General features: G+C 42.5%; 1 protein-coding gene across 4 annotated transcripts in view; it reads right to left on the bottom strand.

Annotated features, from left to right (window-relative positions):
* Positions 1–2536: 2536 nt before the first annotated feature.
* TRMT9B (tRNA methyltransferase 9B (putative)) overlaps positions 2537–16103 on the bottom strand; it is a 55655-nt gene continuing 42088 nt past the window's right edge. For all 4 annotated transcript variants that reach the window (XM_084758901.1, XM_084758902.1, XM_084758903.1 and 1 more), the window contains 2 exons: positions 15506–15679; positions 2537–9625 (listed from right to left, as the gene is read on the bottom strand). In XM_084758901.1, coding sequence (XP_084615027.1) covers positions 8610–9625; positions 15506–15679 — 1190 coding nt within the window. In that variant the 3' untranslated portion in view covers positions 2537–8609. The remainder of the gene's footprint in view (positions 9626–15505; positions 15680–16103) is intronic.

Below are 16103 nucleotides of genomic sequence, written 5' to 3'. Positions count from 1 at the left end.
CTGCCATGTGGTTGCTGGGAATTAAACTCAGGACCTTCAGAAGAACAACCAGTGCTCTTAACCTCCGTACCATCTCTCCAGCCCTAAATTTTATTTTAAATTATTTACTTTACTCTATGAATATGAGTGCTTTGCTTGCATGCATGTATATGTAACACATGGGTGACTGAGGGTGTGGGATTCCCTGGAACCAGAGTTACACATACTTGTGAGCCACTACATGAGCGCTGCTAATAAAACGAAAGTTCCCCCGCCCCCCCACATCCTGCTAGGTTTTAATTTGCCATGACCGAGAACTAAATTTAACACCAAAGTTTCTAAAAGTTTACTCAAAGGTTTCTTTCTTTTTCTTTCTTTTTTGTTTTTTGTTTGTTTTTTTCAAGACAAGGTTTCTCTGTGTAGCCTTGGCTGTCCTGGACTAGCTTTGTAGACCAGGCTGGCCTTGAACTCACAGCGATCTGCCTGCTTCTGCTTCCCGAGTGCTGGTATTAAAGGCTTGTTCCACCACTGCCCAGTTTAAAGGTTGCTTATATAAGATGTGTTTACACGTTTTTCAACAAAAATATAAAAGAAATGTAGGTTTTAAATTCTCATGTTCAATCACTAGGGGACTGAGCTCTGTCTACTTCCTGCTTTGGGTACCTTTCTCAGAGCAGCCATGTTTGAGCCCTGTCACAGCTGTGATGAAGCACCTTAGCTCTCCCTAGACTTCTTCCCCCTGAGGCTGAGGACTTAAGGGATGTGTGGGGAAGGATCATTCTCCATCTGCCATGAGCACTCTGCCCATGTGGAGTGCAGGCCACTTCAATTCACTGTTTTAGTAGAACAGGGCGCTCTGGGCTTTGTTGCATCTTCTTGTCTTGGAGACTTGGGGTGCAACTGCCTTGCTTACGGAGAGAATCTCATCTGCACCTGGGGATTACGGCCTTGGGCAGTGAGCCCCTGTGTGCGCTGGGATGGGGACAGGGGTCTCACATGTGGCAGAGAGTCCACACGTGGCCCACTTACAGGCAGTGGTTCTCACCTCTTCCTGAGCCACTCTACCCACTGCGACAGGAGGGGCTACACTGCCTCAGGTTCCTTTTCCTCATGGGACAGCACATAGGGGCCTGATCATGTCCCAGAGGGCTCCCAGCTGGTGAGGTGGCTGTTCAAACCTTCCTCCCCACTGACTCACCCCATAAGGACTGGCATCTCAACGGACTGGGGAGGAGTATAGGCCTCAAATGGCTTGATTTCCCAGGAGTGGAGTGTGGGGGACTCAAGCTGGAAAATTGAAGCTGGAAGTTTGCTTCCAATGTCAACTATCAAGAAAGCTGTAAAGGCTGCCTTATGCCTGACAAGTAGACAGATTAGAGGCTAAATTGGTATTTATTACTTCAAAAATGGAAAAATGAACATAAAGAAGAAGGCATGACAGCCTCTAAGGACCAGAGTGATAGGTGTTTTTGACCTGGAAGACTTATGCCAGATTGTAGAACACGCATCTGAAGACTCCAGCCCTGAGTTCCTGTTTTGCTTATTTTTATTTTTATTTCTTTTATTTCTTTCCTTTTTTTTTTTTTTTTTTTTGGTCTCTTCAACCACCTGACACCGAGGGTCAAAGCAACACTCTCGATGCTAGCCCCTTCTGAGAGCACAGGTGAAGGGCTGTCAAGCCGCAGGATGCTAAGGTACCCTCTGCTACTGGATTTCATCTCGGTGGGAGCCACAGTGGTGCCAGGGAAAAATCCTCTTCATCACTCTCCCCCAATGATAACCACCTGACAGCCTGCAGCTGGAGCGGGTCAAAGGTCAAGCAATAAAAAAAAAAAAACACACATCACCACAGTGTCACTTTGGGATAGTCTGCTACATCTTTATTAGTCTTAAAATATGTTCTTAAAAAAGTAGATAATATTCTTTGTATTAACCCATTAAAGATACTTTGTTGTTAGATAGCTAACCGGGATTCCACACACATGGGGACTGAATTCAAATACACACTTGCCCAGTTTTGTTGAAATGTAATGAGAATGGGATGAGTAAACTAAGCAGTCCCTGGCCGGACACTCAGAAGAAAGAAGAGCACAATCCTGTTGATCTAGGACTATTATTAAAGGGTACACAAACACATAAAGAACCAACTACAAATCACAGTCATATAAATGAAACTATTTTTAATATTTGTCACCAAGGATCCTGGCCATTGTTGGTTAATATAAATAAAATATCTTTAGGTTACTATAAGAGTCGAGGTGTTTTACATCAATCAGTGCTCTAAATCTATTGTTAGTTTCCTCTTGGGGGGGGATACTAAAATGACTCTACGTTGTAAGAAAAAAAAAAGAGCTTCAGAATTTTGACACAAATACATATGTCAACACCAAGGAAGGCATGAAAGCATCTAGCAATTGTCTTAAATGTTCCTGAAACAACAACAAAAGCCAATGCCAAAAGATGCATTTCTATGGTAATTGCTAATTTAATGTTTTGCAGGTACGTAAGAGAACTTTTTCTTGGTCAGTAATGACAGCAAACACTGGACATCTAGAAATATGCATATGCACATATATATTTACATACATACATTTTTAAAGAGCATCTGAAGAACGTGGGGCATCTTTACATACATATTCAGAGTGTCTTGGATCTTGCACTTATATGTGGGCCTTAAATATTGCCAGTGTTCTGGGTAAACAAACAGGATAGTTTTGACTTTACCATACATTGACAGACATTTAAGCAGAAGTTTTAGGATTCCTGCATAACAAAATGAACCCGCTTATCGTTCATATAGTTTTTCTCCTATGTCAACACAAGTGCATGTATACTTTGTCTAGGAAATCTGGTCTACAGATTGCTATAGAGTAATTACTATGACTTACTTTTTTCTGTGAGGAGATCGGAGCCTTAGACAAATAAATAAGCAATGTAGAGAAAGTCAGTTGTTTTTATGTGGTTGAATTATACTCAGTTGAGCTAAAGACAGCTTTATTTCTGCCCCCCCCCCCGCCCCGCTCTAGGTGAAAGAAAGACAAAGCATATATTTATCAATGGGGCATCCCATTGGATATCAGCTCTCCTAAGTGGTCCATCAGATTAGCCAGATAGATTATGTGGCAACATAGGGTGATCCATTGCCTGTTTATAATCAGTTGAAGGTGAACCTTTATAGAGGAGGGACAGACTATGTGGTAACTGCAATGAAACGCTCCTGCCACTGTGGAACCGTTAGTCTCAGGGTGAAGAATGCGTTATACAGCCTGGGGCTGGAGATGGAGGCTCAGTGCGTAGAGATCTTGCCTCGTAAGCATCAGACCCTGCACAATCAGAAGTTAAGGTTATCCTCAAGCACATAGCAAGTTCGAGGCCAGCCTAGGGATACATAAGACCCTGTTTCAAACGAAACAAAGCAAAACAAAAATTGTACGCTCGGTAGCCTGAATTTTTTTTGTCCGATTGTTTTCTTAGATTTGATTATTTTCTCTGTCCTTGCAGAAGGCTATCTGTGCTATGATTGAAATCCTTGGTTGATAAGCACTCTTTTTACATTTTTAGCCCAGTTTTGTACAGAACTGAGTGAGAGTGTGAGGTTGGAGTTCATCATGTCAACACAGATTTCTGGTTTCAGAGCCAAGGCTGGGACCAGAGGACTAAAAACAAACAAACAAACAAAAAACAAGTGAGGCTTTTGGTCCTTTTGCATTCCCATGGGCTGTCCTTTGCCAGATGAGCGCATGTTAGCATTCCTGTGCCCAGTTGATGGACGGAGCCTGTTTGTGCATCTGTTTTTGAGGAAAGCTTATAATTACAGCATTTCAAGTCGGAATATACTGGATCCCTTCGAGGGATGGATAATTACTTGTTATTATGTAATTTTAATGAAGTAATTGTTTAAAATAGATTGCAGAACAGAAAACAGGTGCAACTGTAGGAAATGAGTCTGAAAAATAACTCGAGTTGGCTTACTAGGGGCCTGTGTGCCTTCCAAATGACTTCATATCTTGCCCGGCAGGATGTATTCTTTTCTGAAATATATTTACACAGCACTTGTCAATTGGCCTAGGGTAAGTTCAGTGAGATGAAATCTAAGTGTTTGAGACAGGCATTCTCCATAGTAATATGTACTGTGATCCTTGCCCCCCCAGGGGGATTTAAATATTGTATTTTACAAAATGAACAATATAATGGTGCTCATAGGCATACAGCAAATGCAAAAAGTGTTCCAGCAGGACACTCGAATTTTAGGTCATGAAGTCTAATATTATGTGTAACCCATTACCCCAGATTTGTTAGGGTCTCTCATCATTTGTCTCTGGGGACACTGCACAGCTCTGAACAAATAGAGTAAATTATAAACAAATTAAAAAAAAACAAATAGAGGATTAGCCCTCGAGTTCTTCACTAATAAAATAGGAAAATAGAAAAATGCTTTTCAGAGAGTTAGAGAGTTGTAGAAAAGTGATCAGAGACTCGTGTGTGTGTGTGTGTGTGTGTGTGTGTGTGTGTGTGTGTGTGTGTGTTTGGAGACAGGGTCTCTCTGTGTAGCCTTGGATGTCCTGGACTCACTTTTGTAGACAAGGCTGGCCTTGAACTCACAGTGATCCACCTGCCTCTGCCTCCCGAGTGCTGGGATTAAAGGAGTATGCAGCCATGCCTGGCTGAAACTCCTTTTTTATTCAAGTCAAATGGAGATAGATTTGTAGATGAGAATAAGAACAATGGGCCGGTGAGGGGGCTCAGGGAATAAAGAAGCTTGGAGGAATGAGCCAATTCTTGCAAGTTGTCTTCAGACCTCCACAAAGACGTAGACACACGGGCACAGACACATGTAAAAAACTGAAAAGAAAACATGAAGAGAAGAAAGATACATGGTCTTGTCCTAACCTGCATAATGCCTTTGCATTGGGGACAATCACACTTAATCTTGAACCCTCAGCACACAGCCTAGGACCCAACAGCTGGGTATCCGGGCAACTGCGGTTATAAACCCAGGCTGGAGCCAGACCAACTAGCCTTGAATCTTAGCTCTGCCTTTAACTACGTGTGTAATACTTACTGTCTGTGTACACTGTGGTAATTTAGCACTTTGGTTTTTCTGCCTTAGAATTTTTTTATCTGCAAAATAGAAATATATATAGCAGAGGGCTATAAAGAGGGTTACATGTGAAATACTAAATGTTGGCTATTATACCTAGCTGTTATTACCTCCCCCTTTGTTTCTGATCAGGAAAAGTGAGACTTGGCTTAATTTGTTCTTCAGTCTAGCTGAAGCGCCAAGAGCCACTCCAATTTTCTTATCTCTCCCAAACTGAGTGTTCATAGCCTGTTTTTAAAAATGTATTTTTTTTGTGCTTTGCTTTTGTTTTGGTGTGTGTGTGTGTGTGTGTGTGTGTGTGTGTGTGTGTGTCTGTCTGTCTGTCTGTCTGTCTGTCTGTCTGTGTCTGTGTGTGTCTGTGCACACGCAAGGGCAAGTACCCTCAGAATCCTCAAGAGGCATTTGTCAGCTGCCTGACATGGGTTCTAGGAACCAGTTTCAAGTCTTCTGCAGGAACAGAAAGTGCTCTAAATCACTAAGTGACCCCCAGCCCCTGACATCTTATTTTTAAGGCATTCATCCCCACATAGAGTACCACTAGGGTTCTATTTTCTGTTCCCCTGGGAGCCTACATATTTGCAAGATCCACTAGTGTTCATTTGTTCAGTGGCCAATAGTATGCAAGCACATTCACATTTCTGATTTACACTTGGATAATTTCCCGTCTGGATTGCCTTCAGTTTCTGCAGACTCAAATGAAGGTCAGTTAAGCACACAGGGATCCTGGCATCTAGAATCATGGCAGAGAAGGGGAAGCCAGAAATGGGAATTAGTGATAGATGTTATAGGTAAGAGGGCACAGTCAAATCCACATGGCAGCCAGTGTGTGTGTGTGTGTGTGTGTGTGTGTGTGTGTGTGTATGTGTGCAGCTGCCTGTAGTTACCATGGCACACTGGTCGTGTTTCATGTCTCTGCCAAGATGCAAACAAAACAACAACCACCCCAACCCAATAACCCTGAGAAACTCACCAATCACTTGGCCCCCATGAAAATATTATTTTGATTGCATCCTTTGTCTATGTCAGTGATTTTTTAAATCATTTGTCTGTTTCCACAAAGTTTCCCAGCAAAGCCAGCAATGCACCATGAGTCTGACTTCTAATGATTTCTCTAACAACCTCCCCGAACTTCCCCCTCCATGGGAGTCTATGTTGATGCCAGGAAGAAGCGAGAAAAAAAAAAGAGATCGTTTTGTCTTCGCAGCAAAGAAAGTTTTCAGATCGCTTTAGACAGACCAGTAAAGTCTACATACAAGCTGGGTAAGGCTGATGGACACACACTGTCTCTATTTATATTCATTGATGACTTGTGTTTCCTCCTGAGGACAGCCCAAAAGATGAGCAAGCTTTTAAATGACCAAAATACTTACATTAACTGTAAATGGCTTTTATCGTCAAAAGGCAAAAATTGAGCATGAAAGTGCTTTTCACAAGGATTCCCCAAAGAGGGTACCAGCCATGAGTTTTCCTGAAAATACAATATAAAAATCTAGATGCATAGAATTCTTACACTCTACAGAGCAAGACTATCATTATTAGTGTTCATGGCTTTGTCAATCAGTTATCTCTCCCAATAACTATGACAAATGACTTTTAATACAAAGGGGGGGTATGTGTTTATTTTATGAATTTGCTCAGACACATTAGCCGCCAAGCCATCCCATCACAGGCTAATGAACTGAGTCCTATATTATGACCTTTAAGTAGCATGTTCCAAACAAAGAGGCATCATTCAGGCACATACGTCTCGAAGCAAAGGCAAATGAACGTAGTGACAGCTGACCTCAAAGAGGAGAAACCAGAATAAAGTGGTCATCACTACTAGTTTGGAGCCACCATTTCTCCCAGGAAGCCACCACCTATACATTCAGTTTAATGTCTTATTTTGAAAAAGTGGAAGGTACAGGCCATTACATTTTAATTTATAACTCACTCCCATGTGGATTTCCATTGTTCCCTATGCAAAACAAGCACTGAAAAGCACAGGTCTCACGTACCATTTCCACAACATGGGTGAGCAGATCAGACTTTAAAGGGAAGAGTCTCAGTGATTATCTGATAGAGTTTTAAAACCACCTTTGAATTTATTCAAAAGTAGCTTCATTCTGTCAAGTTCTAGAAAAAATAACTGAAGAGAATAGATACAAAATAAATTTGATTCATTGCGATTTTTGTTGATTTTATAGTGGAAAAAAATAAGATGATGATCAGATTTTAATTCAATCTCCATCATTATATTGGTCGAGAAAGTACAATGACTATTTGATTTTCTGCTTATTAAAGAATTATCTGGAACCATATTCCTTATCCAACTTATTTTTGTTTCTCCCGAGTCCAGCCTTTACTTCCATCATAACTGTCCCTTGGGATCCATGGCATAGAATTAAACAGACCCATGGTTAAATCTGAAAAGAAGCATTGATTTTACAAGGCCTGGTCTAATCCCTGTCCTGTAGCGTACCAGGAATTCAACCTGTGACTAAGTCTTGATTCTGTCCTGATCATGGATGTGATGATCGAATGTGGTTCCCTTCAAGAGGATAAATGTCCTGGTTTGCAACAACAAGTCTCAGCTGTGTGTCCTCGAAGGCTAAACAAGTGGCACTTTTCATGTATGTCTTCCCAGCCAAGGTAAAACTGTTCCAATTAGACTCTCAGATAAATCAGATAAAGCGCTTTCTAGTTGAAAACTCTTTGGTCAGTTTTGGGCACTATCCCAGTAGGGTATTTATGCTTCTAATACCTTTGGGGAAAATGTCGCCAGAGGATAGAACATCTCCCACCCATGTAATGCTGTCTTTCTTCTATCTGTGGTGCTGTGGGCAGATGCCAGTTCTTGAGCACGTCAGCTGCCTGCTCTAACAGTAAACCACACACAGCACCTTTTTAAAAAAACGTCAGAGCAACGCTCAAGATAGTATTGTTTACAGTGATCATACTGAAGGACGTTTGTTAGTAATTTAGAGAGACTGGGCAATGAGAAAGGCTTGACTTAGAAACAGGCTGGAAACGAGACCCCCCCCCCACACACACACACAGCAAGCGTCAACAAATACAGCAACGGAATTGGTGCCTTTGTTACCTTCCACAGAGATCAACATAACTACCTGAGAACCAACATACTTTGTTTTTAAAGAAAAAAATAATACTGCTTTTCAAAGGCATGTTTAACAGCAGAATATTTAAAAACCAAAAGATAATACTGACACTTGACATACACGTATTATATTTTCATCTCCGGGAGGAATAAGATCAAGCCTGTACTGAAGTTCATTTTCTTTTGCTTCCTCTGATCCTTTTCTTGGTAATTCAGTGGGCATATCCTGTGGCGGATGCAGCAAGTGCCGGGCTCGATGCTTACTCAACAATTCGGAGCGTCAGGTCAAAGTGCCCAAGGACCAATTCGGACCTGGGTTTGGCAGCAATGAAACAGGATGCTGATTCTGGTGCCCACCTCAGCCCCGGTGAAGAGATGGTGGGTCACCAGTGAAACCTGTGCCCCCCCGAGCGACGTAGTCCCACTTACACATCAATCCCAGCTCCTCTTTTTCTCCGCGATGATGCACCAGTTGCCATGGTCGTTGCCGGCGCTCAGAACCTGCAGCTCCGCCACACTCTCCTGCAGCAGGCTGGACAGCTCGCCTTCCCGGAACACGTGGTAGTAGCGCATGAAGGCTCTGGAATCTGGGACATCTCGCTGCTCCTCTTCATAGTTTAGGTCTTCTGGGTTGGAATCCATAGAGTCAAATGCAGAAACCCTCCTTAATATTTTTCTGGCAGAAGGATCACTGGCGTTACCTGCAGCCACGCCGTCCCTGGCATCAGTAACGTCTAGAAAATCGGTCCCCTGCTTCCTCCTGCCCTCTCCTCCCTTGTGTCTGCTTACGTTCTCTGACGTGCCTGGTGCCCCCAGCCAACTCAAGTGTCTTTGTGAAGATGTGTCCGCAAACACCTCATCTAAGTCCGTGCCTTTAATTGAAAACGGCTCCTGATGATGTAGTTCTAAACTGGGGTGTCTGGAAGGCTGGCGGGACACGGTGCTATTGGCCCAACTCTCTGGGGTTTTCACTGGCCTGACTCTTTCAATTTGCTTCCTTAGGGTTGACTCATCCAAAGACCTGGAGAAAAACCAGGAGCGAAAAGATTTTCCAAAATTCTTATACAGTCCATTCTCTTCCCCGCCTTCCTTTGCGATAGCTTCGCAGCATGTCCCGGCCGCCGCAGGCCCACAGTCTATGCTGTGGGACCGCTTGGAATCGCATCTGCCCTTAGAACACACTGCGCAGCCGCACGCGGAGCCAGGGCCCTGGTAGCCTTGGCTTGTGGGATGCTCACACTGGTGCCCCCAGGACTGGTGGGATTCTGAAAGCAGCCGAGAGCAGAGTGCCTTGTTCCACGGCACCAGCACGTCCTGCTTCTCGAAGCGTCGGCTCTTCTGTTCCATTGCCCAAACGTAAATCATCAGCTGGCCTCCGGGAGCCAAGATCCTGGCCATTTCCTTTATTGCTCTAATTCTTCTTTGTTTTGTAGAAAAATGATGTATGACTTAAAAACAAAACAAAATAAAACTTAGATTTCATTGTGCGTACATCATGTGCATAAACACATACACACTTGGAGATGTTTCAATCCTGACCTAGATGGAGTCTTATCTCTATAATCTGGGGAAACACATTCGTCTGGCTTTTACAGAGACACAGCATTTTTGGCTTGGGGAAAATCCTACAGATTTTACATTTCTTCAATTCCCATAAAAACCCTAGAGATAGTGTGGGAGCTCTCTTTGGCCCCCAAACCTGTGGAATTTGATAAATGGACAAACAAGAATAACCAATGTGAGTTACTGAATATGAAAGAGACATAAAGTGAGGCAGTGTTCTCTGATGGAGTCTATAAAATAATATTTTTAACGGAATAACTGGTATTTCTATAGAAACAAAAAATAAGTACCATGAACCATCAGTGTTAGTAATATTAATAAAATGAATACGGTATAGAAAGGGGTTAAATATTATTTTTAGTTATGGAGTACAAAGAGAAGCTCTTTAAACACAAGTCAAAATGCCCACTTAGCGTTTCTTAAAGATAATACATAATTATGTGTGCTTTAAAAAAAATAAATGTATAGATTATCAGTTTACTCTTAATCCCTGCAAAGTCAAAGGAAGATTTGAGTATTCTCTAAGTAGAATCCATCTTTTACCTCACATGCATGTGCGTTATTGTGGGTGCATGTTATTATTAGTAAGAATTACTATTTGTGTTAGGTAAGTGAGGAACGAGGGAGCCTGAGCATGGTAGCAGACACTCTACCACTGAACTGCACCCCAAAAATATGTGTAGAAAGTGCTAGGCTGTTAGGTCCTAGAGGGCTTTAACCACCGCACCGTTCTAGGAGGAAACAATCTTAGTCTTTGAAACAGGAGCCTCTACATAGATCAGGGAGGAGACTGGTTCCAGGCACAGCAGAGAGGCTTCAGCTCTGGGGCCGGCAGCGCTGGCAGAGAGCAGCTGGAACCGTCTTTTTCTTGCTCACGTCATTTAGCTGCCAGTGGTGATTTTAAACTAGTGGTAGAAAGTTCTCAGACGGAGATCACTCAACGGTACAATTTGTGTTGTTTTCTATCTTTTCATTCATTTATTTAACACACACACACACACACACACACACACACACACACGGTGTGTGTCTATACACCATATTTATACAGTGGTCAGAGCAGGGCATTGGATCCCTTGAACTGGAGTTACAGAGAATTGTGAGCACCCGGGCAGTGTCCACAGAGACTGTAGACGAGTGTTTCTGGGGATCATGACAGTTCACTGTATTGGCCTGGTAACGCCCAAAGAAGGGCCAGGGGAACACATCAAAACAGGGCTGAGCACATATAACAAGTATCTCTTTGTAATAGACTAATAAGTCTCCAGTGTTCAGGGACTCTACTGGGATTCAAAGGGTGTTTTATTATATAAGAAACAAGGTCTTCATTCATTTATTGATACATACAGAATAGTTTGTTTATAATTATAATTTTATGCAGGAGAGTGATGCTTATGTTCTAAATATATATTTAACAGATAGTAGGTAAAAACTCTTAAAGCAAGTGTATTTTTTTAATTTTTAAAAGATTTGTTTATTATTTATTCAATATTCTGCCTAGAGGTGAGCCAACAGGACAGAACAGGGCACCAGATCTCATTAGAGATGTTTATGAGCCACCATGTGGTTGCTGGAGATTGAACCCAGGCCCTTTGGAAGAACAGCCAGCGCTCTTCACCTCTGAGCCTTCTCTTCAGCCCTGATTTTTATTTATGTATGTATCTGTGTCTGTATGAGCAAATGCCACATGTATGCAGATGCCTATGGAGGCTAAAGAGGGTGTTGGATCTTACGGCTGTGGGGTAGACTGTTGTGACCCACCCAACCTGGGTTCTGGAAGCCCAACCCAGGTGCTCTACAAGAGCAGCAAGTGCTCGTAAGAGCTGAACCATCTCTTCATCCTCAAGCCAAATGTTTTGGAGGAAAAAGAAGCTTACGGAAGACATGCTGTATTCATGTTCTGCTAGGAAGCGCCATGAGCATTAGTCACCACAGTGAGATCTATCTGTCACTGCTGAGAAGCTATGTTGAAATTTTAAAAATTAAAAGAATATTCTTGTTTGTGAGTCATAACCATAACTTAAAGACAAAAATAGTATCTCATGTATATATCCTCCATATATGAACTTAGGGCAATTTTCCAGTGGAGAGGCTAAAAAAAATAACTCAAATCCAACATTTGGATTACGGAACCAAATGGCGACAGCAGATTTCCGCTAACACCCTGTCATAGCTTATATTTTATGACTTACTGTTCTAAAACTTTCCAAGTGCGTGGGTCTTACTAAGCACTCCGAACTTATGGGTGTAGCAAAAAGCGGGTTTTAAAAACACTACTATCACTGGCATTTGGAGGTAGATGATTCCTTGTGTGGAGGAGCCACTCACTAGATGACAGCAGCACACGTGTGCCTTTCCACTTGTGATACCCTAAAACCGTTTCCAGACGCAGCTCTGTGTTCGTTGGAGGATGGGGGTCGGGAGCCACAGAGGCCCACTTCAGGAAAGCTCTGCTGTCAAGTGGGCAGTCAATTTACACCAGCTTATGTAGCTAGATTATTCTAGACTGTTTTCCAAATGGCTCCAAGGGCAGGACATTTGTTCCTTCTTTGAGTCTGCCGGGGAAGCGTGACAAGTGTATAGCCAAGTATGACAGTTGTCTCTCTGTTATTAAGCGACTCCAAAAAGCCAGAAATTAAATAAGGGAAAAAAAAAGATATGTCTTCGTGTCAAGACAAGCAAGAAATGCCAAAATATGCAATTCAAAATAGGGAATAAATACATATGAGTGTAAGGGTGAGTCTTGAAATTTCTCATAGTGTTATTTTAAATGTGAAATATAACTGAAAATGTCAGCTTATAGCTATAGTTCCTAAAAGTATTGCCTTTCCCACTTAAATGGGGGCAATTTTGTTTGGCATATTCATTTTGAGTGAACACCTCTCTGTGTACTCTATACGCTGACTTCAAACTTCTGCCTCAGCCTGCACAGGACTGGGATCATAGCTAGGTGCCACTATGTCCATCAGGAGAGCGTTTTCCATGAAAGGATAGTAACAGAGTATGCTAGTACTATCAGCTACTAGAACAGAATGCCAAAGACTAGGTAAATTATAAACGAGAGAAATTTATTTGGCTCATGTTTCCAGAGGATAGTAATTCCCCAAACCAATGGGTCAGCATAGGTGAAGGCCTTCTGGCTTTGTCCTAATATGGCTTAGGAGACACATGACAAAGCAACAGGTGAGGGGGGGGGGAGAGAGGGGAACCTGACAGTTCATTGCTATGCAGATATTTCCTCAAAATTGAAAACTTCTTTCTCCAGGGAGGTTCGGTGTGAGATTCAGAAGACTAGAGGCTCGCAAAACTTACAAGACATATGAGCGTCCCTCGCTGAGACTTTATAGAGAGTAAGTAATTGCTCCTCAGTGGGGTTGCCTGCACACTGTGACACTTACTCCTTAGTTATCACCTAGGTTGGGTGGGCTTTTTCAGTGGTAGGCTGCCTTTGAGCCACGTTCCTGTCAGAAACCCGACTAAGCTTAGGAAGGGTGGGTTGCTTCTCTGGTCTGTAGTAGATTCCCTCCCTATCTGGGGCTCCCCTCTCCCTGGAAAAAGTTATACAAATCTCTGAGGACTAAAGTCTTCTCACCAGATCAGGCCATTTTGGAGGGCCATGGCCGACTCTAGTGTAAGCTTTGGAAGGGACACCAGTGAGAGAGTGTCCCTCCATTTTCTGGGAGGGAAAGGCGCATAACACTGAAGCTGAGAACAAAGAAGAATTCAAGCAGGAACTAGGAGCATTTCTCAAGCACGGCTAAGGCGTCAACACCCTGCTCTCCCTCACAGTAGCGCCAACATAGGAGCCTCGTGAACTAGAAAAGCCAACACGAACAGCTTTCTGTTTAGGAGAGCAAAGACTCCGTTCTCTCTCTCAAACTCTCTTTAATTTCTAGTACTTTAGGAGGAAGGGGACCAAATAAAAATATTTTCCCAATAAAGATTCAGACCAACAGCATGGTAGTCTTTAAGTCAAGAAGAATCCTTTGTTATGTCTGTGTCACTTCAACCAAGACTGTGTCCCCAGGAAGTGGGACCTTTGGGAAGTCACTAGGCTCAGGTGTGGGCCTGTGTGATAGGAGTAGTGCCATCTTATGAAGAAGCCAGAGAGCTTGATCTTTAGCTTCTCCCTCTGCCATATGGGCAATCAGAAAAAACAAACAAACAAAACAAACAAACAAACAAACAAACAAACAAAAGTGGAGGCAGTAATCACATGTAAGCCCTCCCAAGGAGCCAGCCTGGCTGGTGCTTTGATGTAAGGAATAAAAGTCTGTTGTTTAAAGCACAGAGGTCCATGGTATTTTTGTTACAGCAGCCTGCACTGACTAATGCTTACAACAAAATGCAGCTAATAGTCTCAAGAGCAGAGAAGTAAGACAGCATAGGGGAGGGCCCCATGGCAAGCATATTTATCAAAATTTTCTATTCTATTCCTGATCATTTCCAAGATTATGACATGCAAGCCTGCGACTTCTCACTATGCAAAGATACAGTTCCCATCCAAGGAGACCTAGGAAGCTCTCTCCTAGTTTAGGAAAGTATGAATAGTATTATTATATATTTTTATCATCAACAGCAGTTAGCTTTCATAAGAGTACCTTGTTTTGATAATGTTGGTTAAGTCAAAAGGCTAATTTTTTTTTTCAAGTCAGGGTTTCTGTGTGCAGCCTTGGCTGTCCTGGACTGTCTTTGTAGACCAGGCTAGCCTCAAACTCAAAGAGATCCGCCTGCCTCTGCCTCCTGAGTGCTGAGATTAGAGCCGTGTGCTACGATGCCTAGCTCAGAAGCCTAATTTTTTAAAAAATATGGCAAATCGGGTAATTTGCTCTGTAAAAGATTTTACCACTGTAAAGAACTTATCAGAGGGGTCCTTTTGTTTTTATATTTGGATTTTTGAGACAAAGTCTTACTAGGTAGTCTTGGATGTCCTAGGCCAGATTGGCCTGAGCTCACAGAGACCCACCTGCATCTGTCTCCCAAATGCTGAGAATAAAGGTGTATACCGCTATGCCTGGCAAGAGGGTTCCTTTAATATGGGGCTCCCTAGCACATTTAAGTATAACCAATACATTGGAGGGGAAGAGTACTGAGGAAAAGGAGACAAGGCTCTTATATTTGTGCGTGTTTCGGTCATGGATTTGCTTTTTAGTTTGTTTGTTTTGGCATCGAGTTTACTGGTGAGACTTGTGAAATGTGAAGGAAAACATTCCCTAGACTTTATCAACAACTTCTAGAATTAGGAACAGAAATACATGATAGAACAATGCAATCTCGGGCTAGGTAGGGCCTGTCTTTTCCAGGAACTTCCATACTAGTGACTGGCTTGCTTGTCCAGGCGGAAGTTCATTACATTAGTTCTAGAATTTTCTGTTAGCAAGGGCACTGTTGTGACCTGTGTTTTCAGGCACGTGACACCTGAAAAGTCTTCTTTGTGTCAGGAGAATCTGGCCTGATGGCAATAGAGAAAAGTATATTTTCAATGAATAAGAGTCCTAACACTCTTCTCGCACATAGTAAAACATATGGGAACAAGTCGTCAAAGACAGTACAACAATAGCTTGAAGGTTTAAAGCTAAACAAGCATATATGTCATAAATATATTAGCCAAGAGTGAAATAAGTCATGCAGTAAAGTATATATATCTTAGAAGTAGACAAAATGCATTGAGTAGACCCCTACACAGAGTGGGCATTGAGTCGGTCACATGAGTGGCCTGACTCTGGTTTTTCATTTCAAAGTGTGATGTGGCCTGGCTGTCTTACCTCCAATGGAGATGATAGCATCGAAGCCCTGGTCCCTGAAGGGGAGGTTAAGGTTGTCACATACCATGACTTCACACCCTCTAATCCGGGCAATCTCTACCAGAGGCCCACAGTAGTCACAGCCCAGGGTGTGTACTCGGCTATTCACTTTAAGATACTTTCCAGTTCCACAACCTGTAAGAGAAAAACCTAGGTTATGTGCTGTCCTTACTGGAAACACAAGTTAATTTGTCCTATAATGGCAAAATAAACTTTATATTACATGACCAAGACATAACATTTCAGAGAAATACTTACGTAGTTTCATACAGAAGAGAGGAATGTCAGGGTATGGAAAAAATATGTATGGAATATTCACAGGGACTGTGTCCATGTGGCTTAGCACATCAGTATCTCTCAGTCCAATGAGCTGGCCTGTCCATAGGAAATAAAAGCACCAATGTCCAGAAACCCACGCTGACAGGGAGGGGCCGGTATCTTTAGTTTGATGTACACATTTCACCTTGTGTGTGCACGCTGTGTCAAATGTCTGCTCCAATGGGTTTTTTTTTTTTATAAATTTCTGACTGCATTAAACAAACTACTGCTGACAACTTTT

Source organism: Acomys minous, assembly GCF_964271855.1.
Source record: "Acomys minous genome assembly, chromosome: 15".
In the NCBI taxonomy this organism is placed as follows: domain Eukaryota; kingdom Metazoa; phylum Chordata; class Mammalia; order Rodentia; family Muridae; genus Acomys; species Acomys minous.
Note: the sequence above shows the minus strand (reverse complement) of the source record. Positions and strands in the feature narration are given on the sequence as shown.